This window comes from Andrographis paniculata, unplaced genomic scaffold (assembly GCF_009805555.1).
Source record: "Andrographis paniculata isolate CXL003 unplaced genomic scaffold, ASM980555v1 Contig32END, whole genome shotgun sequence".
In the NCBI taxonomy this organism is placed as follows: Eukaryota; Viridiplantae; Streptophyta; class Magnoliopsida; order Lamiales; family Acanthaceae; genus Andrographis; species Andrographis paniculata.
In genome coordinates, this window is record NW_026137565.1 from 4,855,836 (window position 1) to 4,876,751 (window position 20,916).

The 20,916-nt window shown below is 33.6% G+C and overlaps 4 protein-coding genes across 7 annotated transcripts; 3 read left to right on the top strand and 1 right to left on the bottom strand.

Moving 5' to 3' along the window:
- Positions 1 to 4,051: 4,051 nt before the first annotated feature.
- On the bottom strand, positions 4,052 to 7,368 carry LOC127248013 (G-type lectin S-receptor-like serine/threonine-protein kinase At4g27290). 2 transcript variants are annotated; one of them, XM_051270138.1, is made up of 7 exons: positions 5,959 to 7,368; positions 5,741 to 5,884; positions 5,522 to 5,649; positions 5,227 to 5,437; positions 4,908 to 5,145; positions 4,685 to 4,835; positions 4,052 to 4,537 (listed from the first exon to the last, which is right to left on the bottom strand). In XM_051270138.1, exons 1-7 carry the CDS (start codon positions 7,247 to 7,249, stop codon positions 4,232 to 4,234), a joined length of 2,469 nt encoding a protein of 822 aa, XP_051126095.1. In that variant the 5' UTR covers positions 7,250 to 7,368; the 3' UTR covers positions 4,052 to 4,231. The 2 variants fall into 2 exon arrangements, with proteins under 2 accessions (XP_051126095.1, XP_051126094.1); XM_051270137.1 differs by having other exon boundaries at positions 4,053 to 4,537; positions 5,717 to 5,884.
- Positions 7,369 to 9,755: 2,387 nt separating this feature from the next.
- LOC127247560 (calcium-binding protein KRP1-like) lies at positions 9,756 to 10,464 on the top strand. Its single transcript, XM_051269460.1, has one exon. It carries the CDS (start codon positions 10,017 to 10,019, stop codon positions 10,368 to 10,370), a length of 354 nt encoding a protein of 117 aa, XP_051125417.1. The 5' UTR covers positions 9,756 to 10,016; the 3' UTR covers positions 10,371 to 10,464.
- A 118-nt stretch (positions 10,465 to 10,582) lies between these two features.
- On the top strand, positions 10,583 to 15,074 carry LOC127247558 (G-type lectin S-receptor-like serine/threonine-protein kinase At4g27290). Of its 3 annotated transcripts, none has more exons than XR_007837896.1 (8): positions 10,583 to 12,282; positions 12,380 to 12,487; positions 12,592 to 12,743; positions 12,873 to 13,083; positions 13,169 to 13,406; positions 13,506 to 13,656; positions 13,735 to 14,092; positions 14,962 to 15,074. XR_007837896.1 is itself a non-coding variant. In XM_051269458.1 (8 exons), exons 2-8 carry the CDS (start codon positions 11,610 to 11,612, stop codon positions 14,038 to 14,040), a joined length of 1,839 nt encoding a protein of 612 aa, XP_051125415.1. In that variant the 5' UTR covers positions 11,319 to 11,400; positions 11,507 to 11,609; the 3' UTR covers positions 14,041 to 14,220. The 3 variants fall into 3 exon arrangements, 2 of the variants coding, with proteins under 2 accessions (XP_051125414.1, XP_051125415.1); XM_051269458.1 differs by lacking the exon at positions 14,962 to 15,074 and having other exon boundaries at positions 11,319 to 11,400; positions 11,507 to 12,282; positions 13,735 to 14,220; XM_051269457.1 differs by lacking the exon at positions 14,962 to 15,074 and having other exon boundaries at positions 13,735 to 14,220.
- Positions 14,848 to 18,346, top strand: LOC127247559 (NAD(P)H dehydrogenase (quinone) FQR1). Its single transcript, XM_051269459.1, has 4 exons — positions 14,848 to 15,102; positions 15,918 to 16,011; positions 17,329 to 17,591; positions 17,672 to 18,346. The coding sequence occupies exons 1-4, from the start codon at positions 15,077 to 15,079 to the stop codon at positions 17,904 to 17,906; spliced, it is 618 nt and encodes a 205-aa protein (XP_051125416.1). The 5' UTR covers positions 14,848 to 15,076; the 3' UTR covers positions 17,907 to 18,346.
- The last annotated feature ends 2,570 nt before the right edge of the window (positions 18,347 to 20,916 follow it).

The following is a 20,916-nucleotide window of genomic DNA, read 5'->3' on the forward strand; positions in this document are numbered from 1 at the left end:
AGTTAGACAGTAAGTGGTTTAAAACTAGCATAACTGTCAGCATCACACATGCGCTCTAGTTGTTTTGCTAAGATTGACACAAATCTTTTTTCCTAGCAATGTAAGTCATGTTGGACTCAGCAATCGGAGGGAAATACATTACTTGGATTAGCAAAATTTTTCATTGTGAGTTTGGGTGAATGACACATCTATCCATAAGTCAGCTTTCGTTGAGGTGAGATCTCGCTTCCTTTGAACATAGTTCGTCTGGACGGTGCTTTAGTGGTTTCATTGAATTGTATGTCTTAATTTGTTTGCTGAGTTTGGGCATTTAACACCTAAATTTCACTTGATATGAGTTTGAAATTAGTAAATATCATATATGGAAAGTTGGATCATATCAAACAAAAAATATAATGTATATCATAAATCAAATACTATGATAATTTTTCATAGAAATACAAGTAATAAATATATTTTGAAAGTTTATAAATATGTTCATATTTGGTGTTATTATGAACAAATTTGAAACGGTCAATAGGCGGATGGACCTAGGGTAGATCAGTCGAACCAAATCTAATTTAATACCAAACAGAAGGTTTCAATGTCGATTTCTTAATCGATTTCAAATTGTCACTCGACTAACAATCGTGCAATTCAAACCACCTACATTGGCCGTAACCAATGTTAAACTAATCAAACATGAACTATAATAGGGTTTACTATTTTATATTTTTTACATTTTTTCTACTTGCAGTGTAATAGTTTTGGAATTTTGTTTTCTTAAACTATAAAAATTAAGAATTTTACTATCTATTCTTAATTTTTCATGAGTAACAATAATATTAATCATCAAACATAAGATAAAATAATCAAAATATATGAACTTTAGTATTTTTATTGTGAAAATAGTAATTTGATATTATATTTTATATAAAAGTTGTGGTAAATATATTTTTCACATACTTCTATTTATTGACAAATTTCCGGGACAAGTTTTGTCTAAATTTTTCCTACATTTTCTTTTATCAATAAAATACAATATGGGTGTTCATTTTTTTTAGGTGTATGTATATTTTGTGTTAAGTATGAAATTATCATTAATATACAAAATAATATTGTATATAAAATTGTTAATTCATTTAATAAATAATTATAATATATATACATATATTGTGTAAATGTATATACTCTATCTTTTCATTTTAAAAGTATATATTTATTTTTACGCCGACTGTAAAATAATAATAATATTTTAATTATAATAGATAATTAAAAATACTATTATAATAACTTTTTTTTTTATTTTTTAATGTAAAATTAATGAGATGATAGATAAATATTAGAAAAAAGTGAGATTCATAGTTGTCCGATGCAGAATAATCGTCCCACATAAAAACTCAAACTGTCAAGGAAATTCATCATTAATATATTTATCTGCAAACGGAGTCTCAACCGTTCGAGCTTTTTAGATGAGAAGGTCAGAACCACAATAAGAATTTAAGTGGAATAGATGAAGTATTATATTTTAATTTCCTAAATAATAAATACATATTTTTAGAAGTAAAAGCTTTGTTTGCACAATCAATTTTCACTTATTTAATACTATTTATTTTTTTTAAAAAAAATATATTTCATTAAATATTATTTTTTTATATAAAATATCAAATTAAATATTAATTTTTTATTTTTATTTTTTTAAAATCTCAAAACCTCGAAACTCTTCAAAAAAATCTCTATTTCTTTTAATGATACCTAGCCGCACGAAAACACACCCTAAAATTAAAATAAATTGAGTGGGACTCCATCGACATATAATATTTATATACGATATGATAAAATATAAAAATAGAATATTATCCGATCAAAATAATTGCAATAAAAATAGAAATAGATTATCCGATTAAAACAAAACAAAAAAAAATGCAATAAAGTAAAAGGAGAAGGATAAATACCTGATCCGAAATGGCAGTGGATGCACCGAAACAAACCATGCCTGATGACATCACCTCATCGATCAGGGGGTAGTGGTGGCCTTATTGCTGACGTGGCAAGCCCACGTGAACATCCGCTGACGTGGCGATCTTATGATGTTGTGGAGTTGTGTCCCGAATGAAAATAATTAGTCGACCATGATTGAATGTTCAAAATTTTCAACTTAAATGTTGGGCTGATTTGTCATGTGCTGGGTTGGGCTTTTACAAGAAAATTTATTTAGAATTAAGTATTGTCAACCTAATTTTAATTTAAAATTAAATTAAAATTTAAAAATAATTTTAAATATTACATTAAATACTTCTTTCAGTTCAAAGTTTTTATTGTATGCAAACCCATCCTTATATATATATATATATACACACACACCTATTATCAAACAAAATTCTTTATTTAGAAATATATATTAAATATTTTCAAAGTAAAATAACACGTGTATATAGTATTTTGGATAAAATAAAAAATAAAAATTGAGATATATCTGACTTTAACAAACTGGATGATATCAGGGTCTGAATGAGTGGGGACCATGCCTTGTCCCTGTTTTCGGAATTCTCAAATTAGGTAAAGTACAAAGCAGCAGCAGCAGCAGATAGGATGACGATGGTCATCATGATATGCATATACAATTATTATTATTATTATTATTATTAATTTGTTTGAAAATTAGGTAATCTTTGGAGAGTGGAGGAGGGAGTGACAAGACAAGAAGACAATGACTTTTGTGGTTGTGATTTGTGAAATAAATTAATTTTTTTAGTTCCAGCAACAACAAATAGTGTGTGTTTTAGTAGAAAGAAGATTTATTGAACCACCATCGTATTTAATCACAATCACTCATCTATCTAATCTACTCCTATTATTTTCACACATTCAATCTAATTGACATTTAACAATCACCCATGAGTCCAAATCCCACTATTACACATACAATACAATAGAATCACAACGAAATCTATATCTAATTTGTTTCTCACATTGAAGCCCATCAAATAGCCCAGCTCTTGGGCCCGGCCCGGTGGGCTGTTATGGATGGTTCGACGGTATTTCTAATAAATTTAAATTAATAGCTAAGAAGTATATATATTTTTATAAATATTATGCTTAATTATAATTTTTTATATATATTTTTTAATAAAAATTGTTACGAAGCTGTGCACCCTTCTACGTCAACAAAGCAATTTAAATAAAAAACTATAAGTATTATTATTATTATTAATTAAATTTATGTTTAAATAAAATATAATAAAATAAATTCTGTTAACTAGGTGATGAACAAAAAAATAGCTGAATTCAAACAAAAAGTTTAGATTGTATTTTTAACGAATAAACATGAGTTAAGCACGAACTCTTAATGAGTTGGTCTCTCTTTGTTGGTAAAAGCCACGTCATGGTTCACCGGATTAGTCAGTCCGGTCTGACTCGGCCAATTTGGACTTTTTCCCCAAGATCTTCTCAATCCACAAATCTTATTGCAATGCAGCACATGTATGATGAAAATCGTTCAACTTTTTTATATTACCGTTCTCAATTGTGTTTGTCCGTATAGCTTCTTCTTCAATTTCAAATCTAAAAAAAATTAAAACTTGAAAAAAAAAAAAAAAAAAAGTTATGTGAATTTAGAAAGGATAATATTAGAGGAAAAAAGAAGTAGTGGCCGGTGCTTGCGTTTGGAGAAGAAGACATGCGTATTGGAAGAATTGAATTGAGGTAATTCGGGTCATGATCCTAATTAATTGTGTTATTAGCTCAATTAATTTAAATTTTGGTAAATGTAGTATAAAATTAATTTGTATATATATATACACGCTAATTGTGTTGAAATATTCTTTATTTTAAATTTTAATTTACTATAAATTATAATATATTTTTAAAATTAATTATATTTATAATTTATGTAATTAATGAATAATTAAGAAGTATATTAGTAAAAATAATTATGATTTAATAAAAATAATTTTAAATTAAAATTAAAATAACTAAATAATTTAATTAAAATAATTTTTTTTTATTTTTATTTTTGAAATTATGAATTTTAAAAACAATATAAGACAATTATGCAAACGGACATTGGCTCGTATCTGAACATGTAAAGGGCGACGAACATACGTTTGTGTTTGTTCATTTCAGTATGTGTTTTGGAATAAAAGCTATTCAATTCATTTATATATTTTTGGTGCTGACTTTTACTTTGGATCCAAAAACCCTACAGTAATAATTCTTTAATTTACTCAGCCTCACATACATCGAATGCTCTCTATCTCGGCTCCAGCATTGTGACTGTGATTTCATTCTTCGAACTTCCCTTTGTGCTGACAGAAGAATCATTGACAAAGGCACCACCTTCCATGAAGAAACCAGGTTGTCTCGCCGGAGGCAGCGCCACGTCATTCTCCAGCATGTACACCACCGACGACATGGTCGGCCTATCCTCCGGATACGCTTGCACGCAAAGCAGCCCTATCTGGATCACTCTAACCACCTCGTCAGGCGACGAGCACGACTTCAGGACACTCTCCACAACTACTTCCAGGGACTTGTCTTCTTTGTGGAGTACCCAAACCTGTCCAAAAATGGCTTTAAAATCTTCTTTATGGTCTGATTTTATTTAAACTTTGAGTCTATCGAATTTGTATATTATGTTTATTCATAGACCTTTATTTTTGTTTTCATAGTTTATTTCTCACAGTACGTACACACAAACACTTACATGTCCAAGAAGGCTGTGGGGGTGGTCTTTGTGGGAAAAGCCTCTGTTTCTTTGTCCGCTCAAAACTTCCAACACTATCACGCCGAAGCTGAACACGTCTGATTTTACCGAAAACAGGCCATGGGCGGTGTACTCCGGCGACATATATCCACTAAAGAAATTTTATTAGAAATTGCTTCATAAATTATGGTGGCGATGGAAAGCAGAAATGTGAAATTCTTACTATGTTCCGACAACTTTATTTGTATTGGCCTCTGTTTCATTCCCTCCAAAGATTCTAGCCATGCCAAAGTCGGATATTTTTGGGTTCATGTCCGCATCCAGCAATATGTTGCTAAGTTTTAGGTCCCGATGAATTATTCTCAATCGCGAATCTTGATGAAGGTACATAAGCCCCCTTGCAATCCCAGTTATGATTTGAAAGCGCTTGGGCCAATAAAGTAGCTTGCTCCTCGTCTCATCTGTCAAAAACACATATTTGAATATTTAGTATTGTACACATAGTCTACTTTGATCGAATTATTTTCAAAACCAAGAAATACCGAATAAGATCAAGTCGAGGCTTTTGTTGGGCATGTACTCATAGATTAACATTTTTTCCTCTCCTTGGATGCAACATCCTAGAAGCTTAACAAGGTTCCGGTGCTGAAGCCGGGCGATGCATACAACCTCGTTCTTGAATTCATATAGTCCTTGCAATGATGTTTTTGATAACCTCTTGACAGCAACTTCTTGGCCATCTTCCATCGTCCCCTAACATTATCAATTCATGGTAATAATTAAGGTGTTGCTACTTAGTACTTAATCACCAATATATAATCTTGCATTATAATGTACCTTGTAGACTGGCCCAAATCCACCTTCTCCCAACTTATTGCTTTCACAAAAGTTGTCGGTAGCTTTAGATATTTTGTGCAACTCCACCAATGGAAGCTCTAAGTCTTTATCATCTTCTTTCCGCCAGTCTGCAATTAAGTGGCTATCAATATCTTGACGTTAATGGTAATAGCAATGGCAATGGAAATGAATTACCTTTTGAGCTTGGAGTTTCCTTACCTCCTTTCCTCAACTTCATCAAAATTACCCTTTTCTTACCCAGGCAGAGAGCCATGAGAACTATTGCAGCAGCCAATGAAGTAAAACTCGCAATGATGGCAGTACGTTTTTTGCTTTTCCTCGAATCTCCAACAGTAATATTATCTAATAAGTTAGCTTGAAAATTAATCAATCAGATCACAGCAAGAAAAATCAGTAAATTTAGAAATTATACGTGCCTAATTCAGAAGAAGCAAGTCTGATGAAGATATCCTGTCCACCTCCATAAACCTGTTTGAGGTCGAGCAAATCTTCGAACCAAAGCAAACACCCACTCCCCCCATTTCTTACATCCAAATTCGTATAAGCCGTACAATTGCAGTTCTTCAGACAGACCAATTTACATTCTGGCAGACTCATACTTGTATTAAACCACGAATTTCTGGCATCCGGCAGTTTCAAATCTGAATATTTCACAAATCCATCCGTTCTGCAATCCAGCGGCGTCCGCCGGACGCAGCCGTCCTTCCAACCTCCCGCCGCCCAAGGCCCCGGAAACTTCGGAGTAAACTTCGGCAGACAATCACATATAGGAGAGCTATTAAGATTACAGCTGCCGGCGGCGCCGCACATGTTGTAAGTATCGCAGTTGTCCGTCCCCGCCGTGAGGTACGTTACCCATCCTTGACTCCGGTCGACCCAGGCCCAGCGCTGCGTGATGCCGCTCCGGTTCATCACGAGCCGGGTTATTGTCGACCGGTCCAGGAGGTTGTAATGGTAATACACCTCCTTGCCTCTGATGATTAAGTCGAAAGTGTAGACTGAGTTGTTTTTCAGACCCGGAAACCCGCTGAACCCGAACCCGTTCCACGGCCCTGCCCGGGACACTTCGCCGGAGTCCTTTTTGAGGATCATTTGGGGATAACCCGTCGGATCTATGTGGAGACTGTAGGATCCGGTGCTTGGATCGTCACTGGATTTCCATGACGAGAGGTAATTCTCATGGCCTGTTGCAAGATGTCCGAGTTTCATACCGGGTAGGAGCGTATCCGTCGGTTCATCGAAGCTTTGCCAGAGGTAGTTATCTGGGTTATCGTCGTTTGCTTCTCTGACGACAAGGTTTCCGGTGTCGAGCAATTGGGCCACCGGCGATTGTGCGACACGCGACCTGTTGGAAGACCATACGACGGAATTGGTAGCGTTGACAAGAGTCAACATTCCGGGATGAACGACCTTCAACACAGCGCCGCCGCCGCCGCCGGTGAGTGGGCTGTCTCTGTTGGCAACCCAGACGACGGTGAAGGCGGTTATTTTCCGGTACCATATGCCCAAGTATCGATTCTTGGAATCGCCTGGTGAGAAGAACCCTAACTCGAAGCTTCCATCTGATGAGATCAGTGTTTCGCCATTGTCGACGTCTCTCAACGTGAGAGTCGTGTTTATTACATCTGCGCCGTTACATAGGGTTTGTATGAATGTTAGAAGGAGGAGGAGGAGGAGGATGAAGTGGTGATGATCTGATGGTCTCATTATTGGTTAAGCAAATTACGTAGAGACGTGTAATTAATTGATCCAAACAGATTGGAATCTTCTGAAGTACTCACACACGAGGGAAGACTTAATTGATATGGTGAGGTTAGCAAGATTGACTACGGTTGTTGACAATGGAGATGGTGTTGATATATATTATAATCGAATAGTCTCCGGTAATGCTACGGCAGTGCTGGCGACGGCGACGGCGACGGCGACGGCTTATATGGGCCAACCGTTTTGTCTTCTGTTGAAGTCTTTTGCTGGTGGTTTGAAAAGGGCGCCTTTGATAAAAATCAATTTCACATTAAATAGTTTTTTTCTTTAAAAAAAAAAACCTGTAGCCGAAATTACAATAAAGTCATTATATTTGTATAAATTCATTTGAAATTGGTTTCGCACAAAAATATAATCAAAGTAATTGTGCATGGAACGGTGAGAATAAAATTACACACACACACATATATATATATATATATTTATAGTGCATGTGTATTTATTAATATTTCTTCAGTATAAACCTAATCTACACAAAATATAAAAATCTCTACTCAGCCAGCAGCATACTATATACCTACATTTCTATCCAACACTCCAGTAAAGGGAAAATAAGAGCATGTTCAGTATACCAAAAATAAAATAAAATAAAGTAATCTATTAACTTGGAGGAAGATGGATGATTTTAAACATTAACTCCAAAAATACTTTTTGTGCATAGTAAAATATTAATGTATTTTATGTTATCTAATATTTTAATAATGATATATATATTTATTAAAATATGAATATTTATATCTAATTTATAATTTACAAAGTAATACCAAATATAAAAAATAAAAAAATTGATGGACCAAATGCAATATAAAAAATAAATTAAAATATCAAATATATAAAAATAAAATCATTGAAGGATTAAAATGCAATAAAAAACTTCTTCTTCCATATTTAGAGGAATGCTACAGGTGTTACTTCCAATATGGAGGAATATTGTAGTATTCCTCTCCAAATATGAAGAATTAGCATATGTTGTTGAGTAATTTTGCTCTAGAAATGGAGAAATTTTTTAAAATTAAAGTATACTATGTAGTATATAGTTTTATTTTTTTTAAAAAAAACAATATGTAATGCATGTTTCCTAACTAAATTGTTACGAACTAATAATATTTTTTCAGCCCTGTATAGAAAGAGTAATATTTGTTCTTTGTACGTAAATATTTTAATATTAGCATTATATGAATTTATAGTAAAAAAAAAAATATAAAACTATCTCTATTAAGAATGTATAGTATAAAAGTAATAACATTTGAAAAATATATTGTAAATTATAAATATATTTATTATGTTAATTAAATAGTACAATTACTAAATTAGAAAATAGTACTTTATTTTAAAATGTATAGAAGTGAAAAATAAAACATTTTTTATGGGACAAAAGAATTATTATATTATCTTTGTTTAGTTATTATATCATATTTGTCTCGATAATATTTAATTAATTATTTATAATTATTTTATTGTAATAGTTATTAATTATAAATGCTAATTTTACTATATATAAATTTAAATTTAAATTTAAATTATATTTTTTGGTGATATGTATATAAAAAAAATTGAACGTAATTTATAAATATAAAAAATTATATAAAATAATATAAATATATATATATGGAATATACTCATTAGAATAAAATTTAAAATTTGAAGTTAAAATAAAATTACTATAGATCAATGTAGCAAAACTGAAATAATGAATTGAAGAATGTTTTGTAGTATCAAACTTTTTGATATATTAAAAAATTTCAATATTTTTTCGTAAGGCATATACTACTATGGGTGTGTTTCTTTGATGAAGTTAGAAAAATTTCGGTTTAGATTTGATATTAAAATAATGTTTGATAAAATATTTTGTAAGAAAAATTGATATACTTCCTTCTTCAAGTTTTATTATTTTTGTAGTCTCATTTCAAATTATATCATTAGTAAAAGTAATTATAAACCAAAATACTTTTAACTTTATTTAAATTATAAATATATAATTATTTTATATATAAAGATAAAAGGGAAAAAATGTCAAAATTATTAATCAATGAAATACTATTTTATTTTAATTTACAACAAAATTACAAAAGTCTTTTGAATTCTAACAAAAAGAGTACTTGTTTAATTTTTTTTTTTTCCTGAAAAATGCACATTCAAATAGTTGTTTCGATAGTTGGATACTATTTTTCATCCTCCATCTGTCTAAATCAGTTTGCCAAATTGAGGGCCTTGGAAGCCCAAAATATGTATGCATCATCACGTTCGCTGTCACCCACCCCACCATGAATCCGAGGAAAGTTCCACGAAGATTGAAAACAACTGTTAAACAAAAACCCAATCAAGAATGAAATCATAGTCAGTTACTTGATGACAATTGACATGCCCTTCCAGAACTATTCTACGGCCCCAACTCTCCCCAGCCACGCAGCAGTTTCCTCTGCATTAATATCCCGAAGCTATTCCCAAAGAAAATGCCCTTCTGACCTTTTCTTCTCTTCGTCGATAACATTCATAGCTGTCCATAGCTGTCCACAATTGTGTTCTTCCCATACCCAGTTGCGATCTAATTGTAATGGCTCTTCTTCTTCTGCGAAACCCCTCTGCACCTCCCCGTTTACCCTCTCCTATAATACGCCCCCTCCCCTTTCCCCCCATTATCCCATTCCCAAATACCGATCTTGTCTGGACAACTTAAACGAGGAAAGAAGAGAAGAAAACTATCGGCTTTATGGCGTCAAAAGATCAATCCAATTTCCAGGATTTCCTTCCCCTTATGGCGGAAAAGCTTGGCGGGGATGGCTTGATTGGGGAGCTCTGCAATGGGTTTCAGCTTTTAATGGATTCTGAGAAAGGACTCATCACATTCGAGAGTCTCAAAAGGAATTCTGCTCTGTTGGGCCTCCAAGACATGTCCGATGATGATCTTCTTGGAATGCTTAAGGAAGGCGATGTTGATGGCGATGGGGCCCTCAACCAGATGGAGTTTTGTGTGCTGATGTTCAGATTAAGCCCCGAATTGATGAAACAGTCTCAGTTTTTGTTAGAAGAGGCTCTTGAACAAGAGGGGTTTCAGTACTTCTAACTTGTTTGTTTATTTCTCTGTGGTGACTTTCTCGTCATGTAATTTAAACTTCAGACTATACACAAATTGACTGAATAAATTCAAAGTTTGATCACGCTTTTGGATGCAAGTACTCTTTAATTCAAGTCTATTAACTGCTCTAATTAGTCATTGGTTGTTTCCAATCTCTTTGTGATCTGTTCTTAATAATTACATCACTATTTCTTGGTCTTCTTCTCATTGTTTGTTGTTTATTACTTTTACTAAGTCCTCTAATAACTATAGTGAATGGTCGCTCAAAAATGTCTTCAAGATTTTAATTTATTGCTGGAAAGCTTGGAAGGCGTTAAACGTTGTCTTTGTTTATTCTTTGTGGCAATAAATATACTTTACATTAAACTGTCTAAATCATATGATATCCCAATGTCGCTTTCTTGCACAAAACGTTGGACTGGTTTCGCACGGAAGTGAACATTTATTGAATTTCTCTTCTTAGTTTTTAGAATTTTCAACATAGAATATTTGATTATGATCGATCATCCTACGGCTGAAAGTACCTTAGCTTGTCCTCTGATTGTGGCTCTGATGTTTGAAAGTGCCTACCTTTCCATAAGGATTTTCATATTCACCATAAATTTCTCTCATGTGGAGAATTCCAGTAGTTCCATGGATGCTTTGTGGTCTTTAACTTATTTCATTTATGTAATTTGTTTGCTGTTTAAAATATCTGCGCTGACTGACAGCATCGATGAGTCTCAAGCCGTGAGAGATGGCGAAACACTGGTTTCGGATGGAGGAATCTTTGAGCTTGGTTTCTTCAGTCCAGGTATTTCGAAGAAACGATACTTGGGAATTTGGTATAGGAATATTCCAATCCAAACTGTTGTTTGGGTTGCAAATAGGCGAAGCCCGGTCAATGATAGTTCTGGTGTGTTGAAGATCAACAGCTCAGGCAGCGTAATTCTATCAGCAAGAGATAATAATAGTGTGGTGTGGTCGTCAGGTTCAAGCAGGGCGCCTAAAGTTCCGATCTTACAGCTCTTAGATTCCGGTAATCTTGTTCTCAGAGATGGTAATGCAAATGTCTATCTATGGCAGAGTTTTGATTATCCTTCTGATACATTGTTGCCTGATATGAAATTTGGATGGGACTTAAGAACTTCTCTGAATAGACGGTTAACCTCATGGAAGAGTCCTGATGATCCGTCCCCGGGGGAACTAAGCACAGGAATAGAACTTGATGCGTATCCCCAAGGGATTATGTCGAAGGGCAGCAGAAAGTATTTCCGAGGGGGTCCGTGGAATGGCCTGAGATTTAGCGGTGCTCCTGAATTGAAAATTAATCCGGTGTTCGAATTTGAGTTTGTGTGGAACGAGGAAGAGGTTTATTACACGTACCGACTGCTGAATAAATCTGTGATCTCCCGGCTTGTGATGAATGAAACCACGTCCACACGACAGCGTTACGTTTGGGTAGAAGCAGACCAGTCGTGGAGGCTTTATGCATCAGTTCCTCGTGATTATTGTGATAATTATGCTCTATGCGGTGCTAATGGTGTTTGCAGAATCGGCGACTCTCCTGTTTGCCAATGCTTAGAAGGTTTCGAGCCGAAATCCGCGTTGAGCTGGAATGCTATGGACTGGACTGACGGATGCGTGCGTAAGGAGCCTTTGAATTGTAATAAGGATGATTTCATCAAGTTTTCGGGATTAAAATTGCCGGATACCACAAATTCTTGGGTGAACAGAACTATGAATCTTCGGGAGTGCAGGGAGGCATGCTCGAAGAACTGTTCTTGCATGGCTTTCACGAACTCGAATATTAGCAAACCAGGCAGCGGATGTGTCCTGTGGTTTGGAGGTCTGATTGATGTTCGACAATTTTCTGATGGCGGGCAGGATCTGTATATACGAATGCGAGCTTCAAGTCGAGGTATATTCAAAAAATTAAAACGTGGTTTATGTAACAATTTCTAGCTCTTTCAGGCCTTTGATGTCTAACTTATTGAGATGCTCATATCCTGTGTCAGGAAACAGATCTCTCGTAATAGTAGCTGCAGTTGTAGTTTCCATTGCTGCAATCTGTGGATTGCTTCTTGCCATCTTCTATCTTTTCTGGCGAAAGAAGGCGGCAAAAGGTAAAACGAATGATAACATTCAGATCGTAGGTGGATTATTGTCACAAACTGTCGGTTTCTTGAGAATTTGTACCAATATCCATATTGTATTCATAATTGATCAGGTGGAAATGAAGAAGAAGAAGCTCTTGATGTTGTTTCCCATGAAGAGGATCTTGACCTGCCGCTATTTAGCTTGAGTACAGTTGTTCGCGCCACTGATAAATTTTCACTGAACAAAAAGCTCGGCGAAGGTGGCTTTGGACCTGTCTACAAGGTACGTAATAAAATGTAGTTTTTCTCTCTAGCCAATAGACATTCACATTTGAAAGGATCATAATCTAGCAAAGGATAAAAAGAACATTCTTTTTGGATTTATGATTTTCGGTGGCCTTGATGACATCAGGGTTTATTGATGGATGGACAAAGCATTGCTGTGAAGAGATTATCGGAGAATTCAGGCCAAGGATTAAATGAGTTCATAAATGAAGTTAAACTTATAGCCAAACTTCAGCACAGAAATCTGGTGAAGCTTCTTGGTTGTTGTATTGATGGTGCTGAGAAGATATTGATTTATGAATACATGCCTAATGGAAGCTTGGATTCGATTATTTTTGGTTAGTTGTCGTCATCTTCGCCGAAGCCTTTGTTTATTTGTGCTGCAAACAATTCTGAGCAGCCTAACTCATCCTTTGATTTCAGATAAAACACGAGGGTCGCAATTAGATTGGTCAAAACGTTTAGACATCATCAGTGGAGTCGCTCGAGGGCTTCTCTACCTTCACCAGGATTCGAGACTGAGAATTATCCACAGAGATCTGAAAGCAAGTAATATCTTACTTGATAATGAGCTGAATCCAAAAATTTCCGACTTTGGCATGGCAAGAACTTTCGGAGGGGACCCAAGGGAAGAAAATACCCGAAGAATTGTAGGCACATAGTATGTAAACAAATTGATTTCTGGTTCTGTCCCGGACAACTTTTGTGTCATACAAATTAGTCTCGTCCCTAATCCGTCGCTTGTTATCATGATTTTCAGCGGTTATATGGCGCCTGAATACGCCATCCATGGATTGTTTTCGGTGAAATCTGATGTCTTTAGCTTCGGCATTCTTGTGTTGGAGATTGTGAGCGGGAAGAAGAACCGAGGGTTTGATCCTGAACAGGGCCATAACAATCTCATTGGATACGTAAGTGTTTCTTGAAAATCAATCGTAGCATATGTTGTCCCCGTCATGCGTAATTCATTACGAATACACCATTTGCAGGCATGGAAATTGTGGACGGAAGAGAGGCCATTAGATTTGATCGATCCCTTGCTGGATGTGCAAAATGTCGAGCACGAAATGATTAGGTGCATCCACATTACTCTGTTATGCATCCAGCAGAGTCCGGAGGACCGGCCTAGCATGGCGACTGTAGTTGTGATGCTGAATGGAGATAGTCTGCTGCCACAGCCGAAGCAGCCTGGTTTTTTGATAGATCTGTTACCTAGCGAGACATGTTCTTCGTCAAGCAAGAATGAACCGTGCTCGGTAAATGATTTTTCTATAACGGCGCTGCAGGGGCGATAACAGATCGCTCGAAAGTTTGGAAATTATTACACAATCTACAGCCATACTTGAGGTATGAACTGGTGTGTTTCTTTGAATTGATTCAGCAGTTTTCATTACATGTGTGCAAGAAGATTTCCTGGAAGAAAAGATCATTCTGCTTTAACAAGTAGCCTTTCTTGGGTACAAAGTGAAGCAAAGTGCAAAGTCAGTCAAAATTGGGGCAACCCATGTCTTGAAACTATGATAAGTCCTTTTTTGCAATCTTGAAATGCACCCAAAGTTGTCACAATGCAATGAATGATTCAGTTAATTCTTTGAACATCTCTAGAACACACAAAAACAAGATTGGGTGCTTCAAGATATAAATGCATTGGTGAGATCAACGAAGGAGGAAGGCCCATGTATGTATCTATCCAAAATAAAAATCCCATCTTTATTGATTTGTTGTTTATAGCTTAAGTCAAACATACAAACTGTGATGCACTAACTCTCGATTTCTTGTCCATACCTAAAACCCATGAATAAAAAGTCAATCCTCAGCAATTTCCAACCACAAAAGGGTCCTCAAATTATTGAGTCCAACACAACCAACCCATTCAATTCCCAGCAGTTCCTTCCCTCCTACACCAACTACAAGAAAAAAAAGAAAGAAAGAAAGGGAATATAGTATTATTACAATTATGATTCCATGTAAAATGATTAGATGGGTGCATTATCTAGAAGATCCCACATTAACGCGTAAATAATTATCATTAAGTGCCATTTTTTTTTGGATGATGATGATGGGCGTGACAGCGAGCCATCATCATCATTTCGCACACCTGCTTCTGCCACAATACAGATCCAACGACGTCGTCACAGCTGTCCCTAATTAGGTTTAAATGATCGTTTAAAACCCTCGATTAAAGTGTGAGTGAAAGTAATCTGGGGTCCTTACAGTATATAAAGTGAGGAGGCAGTTCGTTGGCTGTCGAAAACAGAAAGTCGGAAAAACTTTGGTCGCTTCCGGGAGAGCAGATTCATCTGAGAAGAAAGAAAGAAAGCTGCGTTGGTTATGGCGACCACCAAAGTCTACGTCGTGTGAGTGTCGATGTATTTTGTGTTTAATTTCTGTATATGGAAGGTGATTCATGATCCAAGTTAATGGGCTGGGTTTAGTTCATTCCCTGCGCTTTATGGGAGTTATCGTGTTAAGATTTGTTGTTGGTAAATTTTTCTGGGAATGCGTTTGATGATTTGTTTTCGTTGAATTCGAATCTGCTTGTCATTGAAATCGCTTCGCTGGTGTCTGCTTCCTTAGCGATAGTCTGAAGTCCGAGCAATCCAATAGAATGGACTAAGTTAGCTGAGGTTCACATCTCTGTTCGATGAATCACCATTATTTGGGATTTTTTCGACTGCAGTGTTCTTGTTTGAGTGTAATATGCTGTGATTGATTTGATGTTTCGTAGCTGGAATAGGAGGAAACTTGAGCATTTGATACTGTGGCTGAATCTTGTGTTTTCAATGGACTTGGGCTAATCGCAGACTGATTTTCTAAGTTGCTAGAGAAAGATCTGAAAATTACAAATAATGGTAATTATGTGAGCTTAGATACATTTGTATTCTGAGAAAGTTGGAGAGATAATCACAGACTGATTTTGGGATACAACAATAGAGTAGGTCAAGGTGCCCTAAGATTCACTTAGTTCAACAAACTTCTTGCTGAAAACAGTATGACTATTTCCTTGTCAAAGCTAATGCGGGTGATTTCTCCAATTTCATAATTCATGAGCATGAGAGTATCCACATTATGCTCTGCTGCTGAAGTGTTATTGAAAGACACCTTTTTCTATTCTTGTCTTCTCCTCAGGACTGTAAATTTCATTGACAGTCCATATTTTAACACTTCTCAGATACTATTCAATGTATGGACATGTGGAAAAACTAGCTGAGCAGATAAAGAAAGGTGCATCATCCGTTGAAGGAGTTGAAGCTAAACTATGGCAGGTAAGAAGCATCCACGCCCACCCCCGTTGCATTTTTTCGGGGAGATCTCCCTGCAGTTCTTCGTTTGTAAAATTTGGATATCATCTTCACCTGTATATAAATTAAACATACATTATAAAAAATGCTCATGAAGTTGCTAAAATTGTTGAAATGCATATTTTGACACAATGCGCAAATACGCAATCAGATGAGTATATAAGATTAAATTAATTTAAATATAACAATGTGAATAGGAAATTCCTCTTTTTGCATTTTTAGAGTTTTCAATTTTTCTCAAGTTTTTCAATGGTAATGCTTGATGAATTCTGTTTCCTTTTGGATTGAGCTCTGATTTCGAATTTATAAAGGATAAGCATTTTTGTTCACATCACAATATGATGCAATGGCTGCAAAGTTGAAAATTACTCAGAACTGTGAATACATATATATATATATATATAGCATTATTTTGCATTGATTTATAGTTATAATTAGATGAAAGAGCTCAGTTAGTTGGTATACGTGACTGTGGGAGGGCACGCACATGTGCATCTATGTGTGTGTCTGTGTAAAAATGGTAAACTTGGAGCTCAAATACTGAAAAAGGAAGTGAAAGATACTTCCTTAAATGCTACTAAGTGATGCTTGGCGTATGAATAACTATATTGATGTATTGATTCTATATTTTCCTGATTCATGTTTACGTTGAGGCTTTGTTTAATTTGTGATAAAAAGGTAGTGTGTGAGTCTGTGTGATTCAGATGAAAAATAAAGAATACTAAATAACATTTGATTCAATATCATTAATACATATAGATAGATATATTGGGGTGAAGAGAATTATATTGAAATTAAAACAATTAGTTGTCTATATTCCAAAATGATTGCCTCCCTACACCTTCACCCTTTTCAATTGTATCTGCAATTCTTTCTGAATGGCCAGACGAATATATCTTCTGTCTTCTACCATAATTTGGGCTTCCCTCCTCCAAATCCATAGACTGTTTTCATTCTATATATGCTGCTGCTGGCAATTTTGGCTTGAGGTTTCATTATGGTAAAAGAAATTGGGAGAAACAACATGTTGTAAGTTTTGAAATTTTCAAATGTATTTTTTTATCTCATAGTTCCCCTCTGTTAATGTTGTGTAGCTAATGGAGGGATTCGTATATATTATGAAAATCTTCAACTAATTTAGATGTAGACGTATAATTTTACTTTTTATTTCCTTCTCCAGACAATTATATTTCCCTCATTAGATCCCATATCAAATATAGAGTTGCAGGCGAAAATGCGGAACAAAATCACTCACTACATAATTGTGCTTGCAACAAACAGGTCCCGGAGACCCTATCCGATGAGGTTCTTGCAAAGATGAGTGCTCCTCCAAAAAGTGAAGTGTCAATAATTCAACCTGCTGATCTTGCTGAAGCCGATGGCTTCATATTCGGCTTTCCTACAAGATTCGGCATGATGGCTGCGCAGTTCAAAGCATTTCTTGATGCCACTGGTGGCCTGTGGAGGACACAGCAACTTGCTGGAAAGCCTGCTGGGATTTTCTACAGCACTGGCTCTCAAGGCGGCGGACAAGAAACCACAGCGTAAGCCCCAAATCCCGACAGTCTCTCAGAATTAAAAAGTGCCAATGATTCAATCCAAAGCTCTGCTATTTTATTCACAGGCTGACTGCGATCACTCAGCTCGTTCACCATGGAATGATCTTTGTGCCCATCGGTTACACATTTGGCGCTGGCATGTTTGAAATGGAGAAAGTAAAGGGCGGAAGCCCTTATGGTGCCGGAACTTATGCTGGTGATGGTTCCAGGCAGCCTTCTGACATTGAATTAGAACAGGCTTTCCACCAAGGGAAGTACATCGCCACCATTGCCAAGAAACTCAAGGGCAGCGGCGCCTGACAGATCAATCCCTTCAGGTTCGAAATACTCTACTATGTCTCTTGATTCATCGTATAATGTTGAGGTTGCTTTAATTGCCATATTTGGATACCATATATTGTTTGATGAGATTGCACATGTAATTCTTGAAATATCAATATTCATATATATGCTCTCCTGAATACACACACACACACCCCTACCTACCTGTCTACACAGATTATTGCCTATATAACAACTTGAAGTTTATTACAATTTCTAACATAAATTTGATGCTCTCTTGTTTGTATTATAATGTATTGTCCTTGTCCAGTCCAGTCCAGCCTTGTTGTACTTTCAGTTCTACCATTTGCATTCTACTTGTGTTGTTGTGTTGTGGATTGAGAAATTATTAGGCGATTTTACATGTTGGAGCAGATCATGAGATCATCTGTCTGGTTATTTAATTTATTTTGCCGTGATGTGTTTGTCTGTGTTTTTGGTGCTTTGGATTTGAATCTTTTTTAATCGAAATAAAGTTTTGGAAATGATGCTTAAGTATTGGATACTACATGGTTCTGTAGATAGAATTTTTTGGAAGAGGAAATATGCATTTGATGAGATATAATTTTTTTTTTTTTTTTTTTAAAGAAAAAATTACTGAATAAACTAAATTTTTTTTTAAGTCGGTATGTAAACAGAGCCTACATGTTTTTTAAAAGAAATAGGAGTATTTCGTGCCAAATACAAAAACACTGCACCACACCTATTTAGTTTTGATATTGACTTGCCAACATATTTTCAATTTTGTGGTTCAAACATTATGGTTATGGTTGTCTTTTTTTTTTCTTTTTTTTTTTTTGACTAAGCAATTTTATATTTTTGAAAAAATTATATCATTATTATTATTTTATAAAATATTTCATCAAATTACTTTGTAACTTAAAAGATACAATTATATACTCTTTCTATTTCATAATAAACTATCCATTTTTTTTATTTAATATGTCTCCCATCCATTTCTTTTTTTTTTTCCTCAGTAACGACTACTTAACATTAAAAATACTCTTACAATTTATAATATATTAATAATGTTATTTCAGTTGTTTTTATTTTATTCATACTATATCTCAATATAAAACTAATATTTCTAAAACTACAACGGACGAACATGGGATGGATATTGTGAATAAATTATAAATGAGATTCAAGTTTTCAATGTTCAATTTTGTTCATATTTTTACTAAAACTTAAAATTTGATGAATAAAATCTGTAATTTTTTAAATTATATCAATTAACGGGAAGATAATTTATGTATGTTGTTGATAAATGACAGATAGCTCATGAATATGCAAATTCCTCTCAATATATATGCAGCAGCACCACAAAAATAAAACTACAAGTATTAGCATATTGTAAGTCCGTGGTAACATTTCTTAAATAATTTTGTACTGTTTCGATCGATCCTGCTTTATTATACATACTCTAATTTTGAATTCAATAACCTAATTCGTTAATTATTTATCATTTTAATTTTAATAGCACAAAATATTTAATTTAATATTATTGTTATATAATTTAGAATTAACACCACCATATGTAATTAGTGAATAATAAAAAACATGATTTAAATTTATATAATTAACTCAAACATTCAAGTTATGTTAGAATTTGATTGCAATTTTTTTTACAAGGCTTCAATTTTTATTTATTTATTTTGTAAACATACATTATATATATCACTTGCAACTTTTTCAATTTTTTTCTATTATTGAAGCCTCATCATTTTCTATAAAAGCAAATATTTTTTTCTCAAAAAAAACACACATATCATATCCAAACCATGGCTAGGAGAAAATAATCATCAACTAATTCAACACAAGATTATATATACTTGGAGTTTGATTTGAACTTTCTTTACTATACAATCCTTAAGATTTTCTGTAAACATACATTATTTTATCTCATAAATTATTATTTAAATAAAAAAAATCTAAAACTAAAATACAAAACCAAATTCTAAGTGAAAAAGAAACCCTTAAGTTTAGAAATATCTAAATCCTAATATTATGTGTAAATTTAATTCACACCTAAACCCTAATGCTAGTTTAATACTCCAATCCATCTGTCGTTGAAATGTATGTTAAAATATTTGGACATAAGTTTCAATAAAAAAATAAATAATAATTATTATATTATAATTTTATAGTAAAAAAGAACATATAATTTTTATTAAAAATATGATAATATTTTTTTTATAACAATTTAATTAAAAAAAATATAAATTTAAATGACGGATAAAAATAGTATATATTTAAATAAAAATATATATATTTCTTACACAAATAATGGTAAACTTGTATTATTAGGCTTAATAATAAAAAGGCAAAATAAGAGCCATTAATTAAATTAGTGGTGTCTGTAATCTGTGATGGTGTCCTTTCTGCTTTAATTTGTTTGCTTCATCTCCCGGGATCTGTTTTTACTTATTTATTGTCATCTTCCTTGAAAAGAAAAAGAATAAATATGCATGATTACATATTCTTTTGAAATTTTATTTTATTTTAAATTGAATGGTAATTAAATATACTAATATTTTATGAAAAAAAAATACTATATAAGTTTAGATTAAAATTAAGATATTAGTCTAATTAAATTAAAAAATTATAAATTTAAAAAATTAAAATGAGATTAAAGTATATAATTCTTTTTTTAAAAAAGAAAGTGACATAATAAATAGGACCGACGAAAATTGAAAAGTGGATACGATAAGTGGGACCGATGGAGTAATATTTTATTAGTTAGTAAAAGTATTTAAGATAATTTTGATAATTTTATCTTTTGTACTTTATGTATATTTGTAATTTATGTAAATATATATATATTTTTTGATATTCATGTATAATTATTTTTACTATAATAATTTATTTATTTTTTATTTTTATAAATTAAAAATGGTATCCTCAGTTAAGATGAAAAGAATATATATAATAGATTAAGATCATACTAATTATACTAATATTTTTCACAACTATATATTATATACTCGTT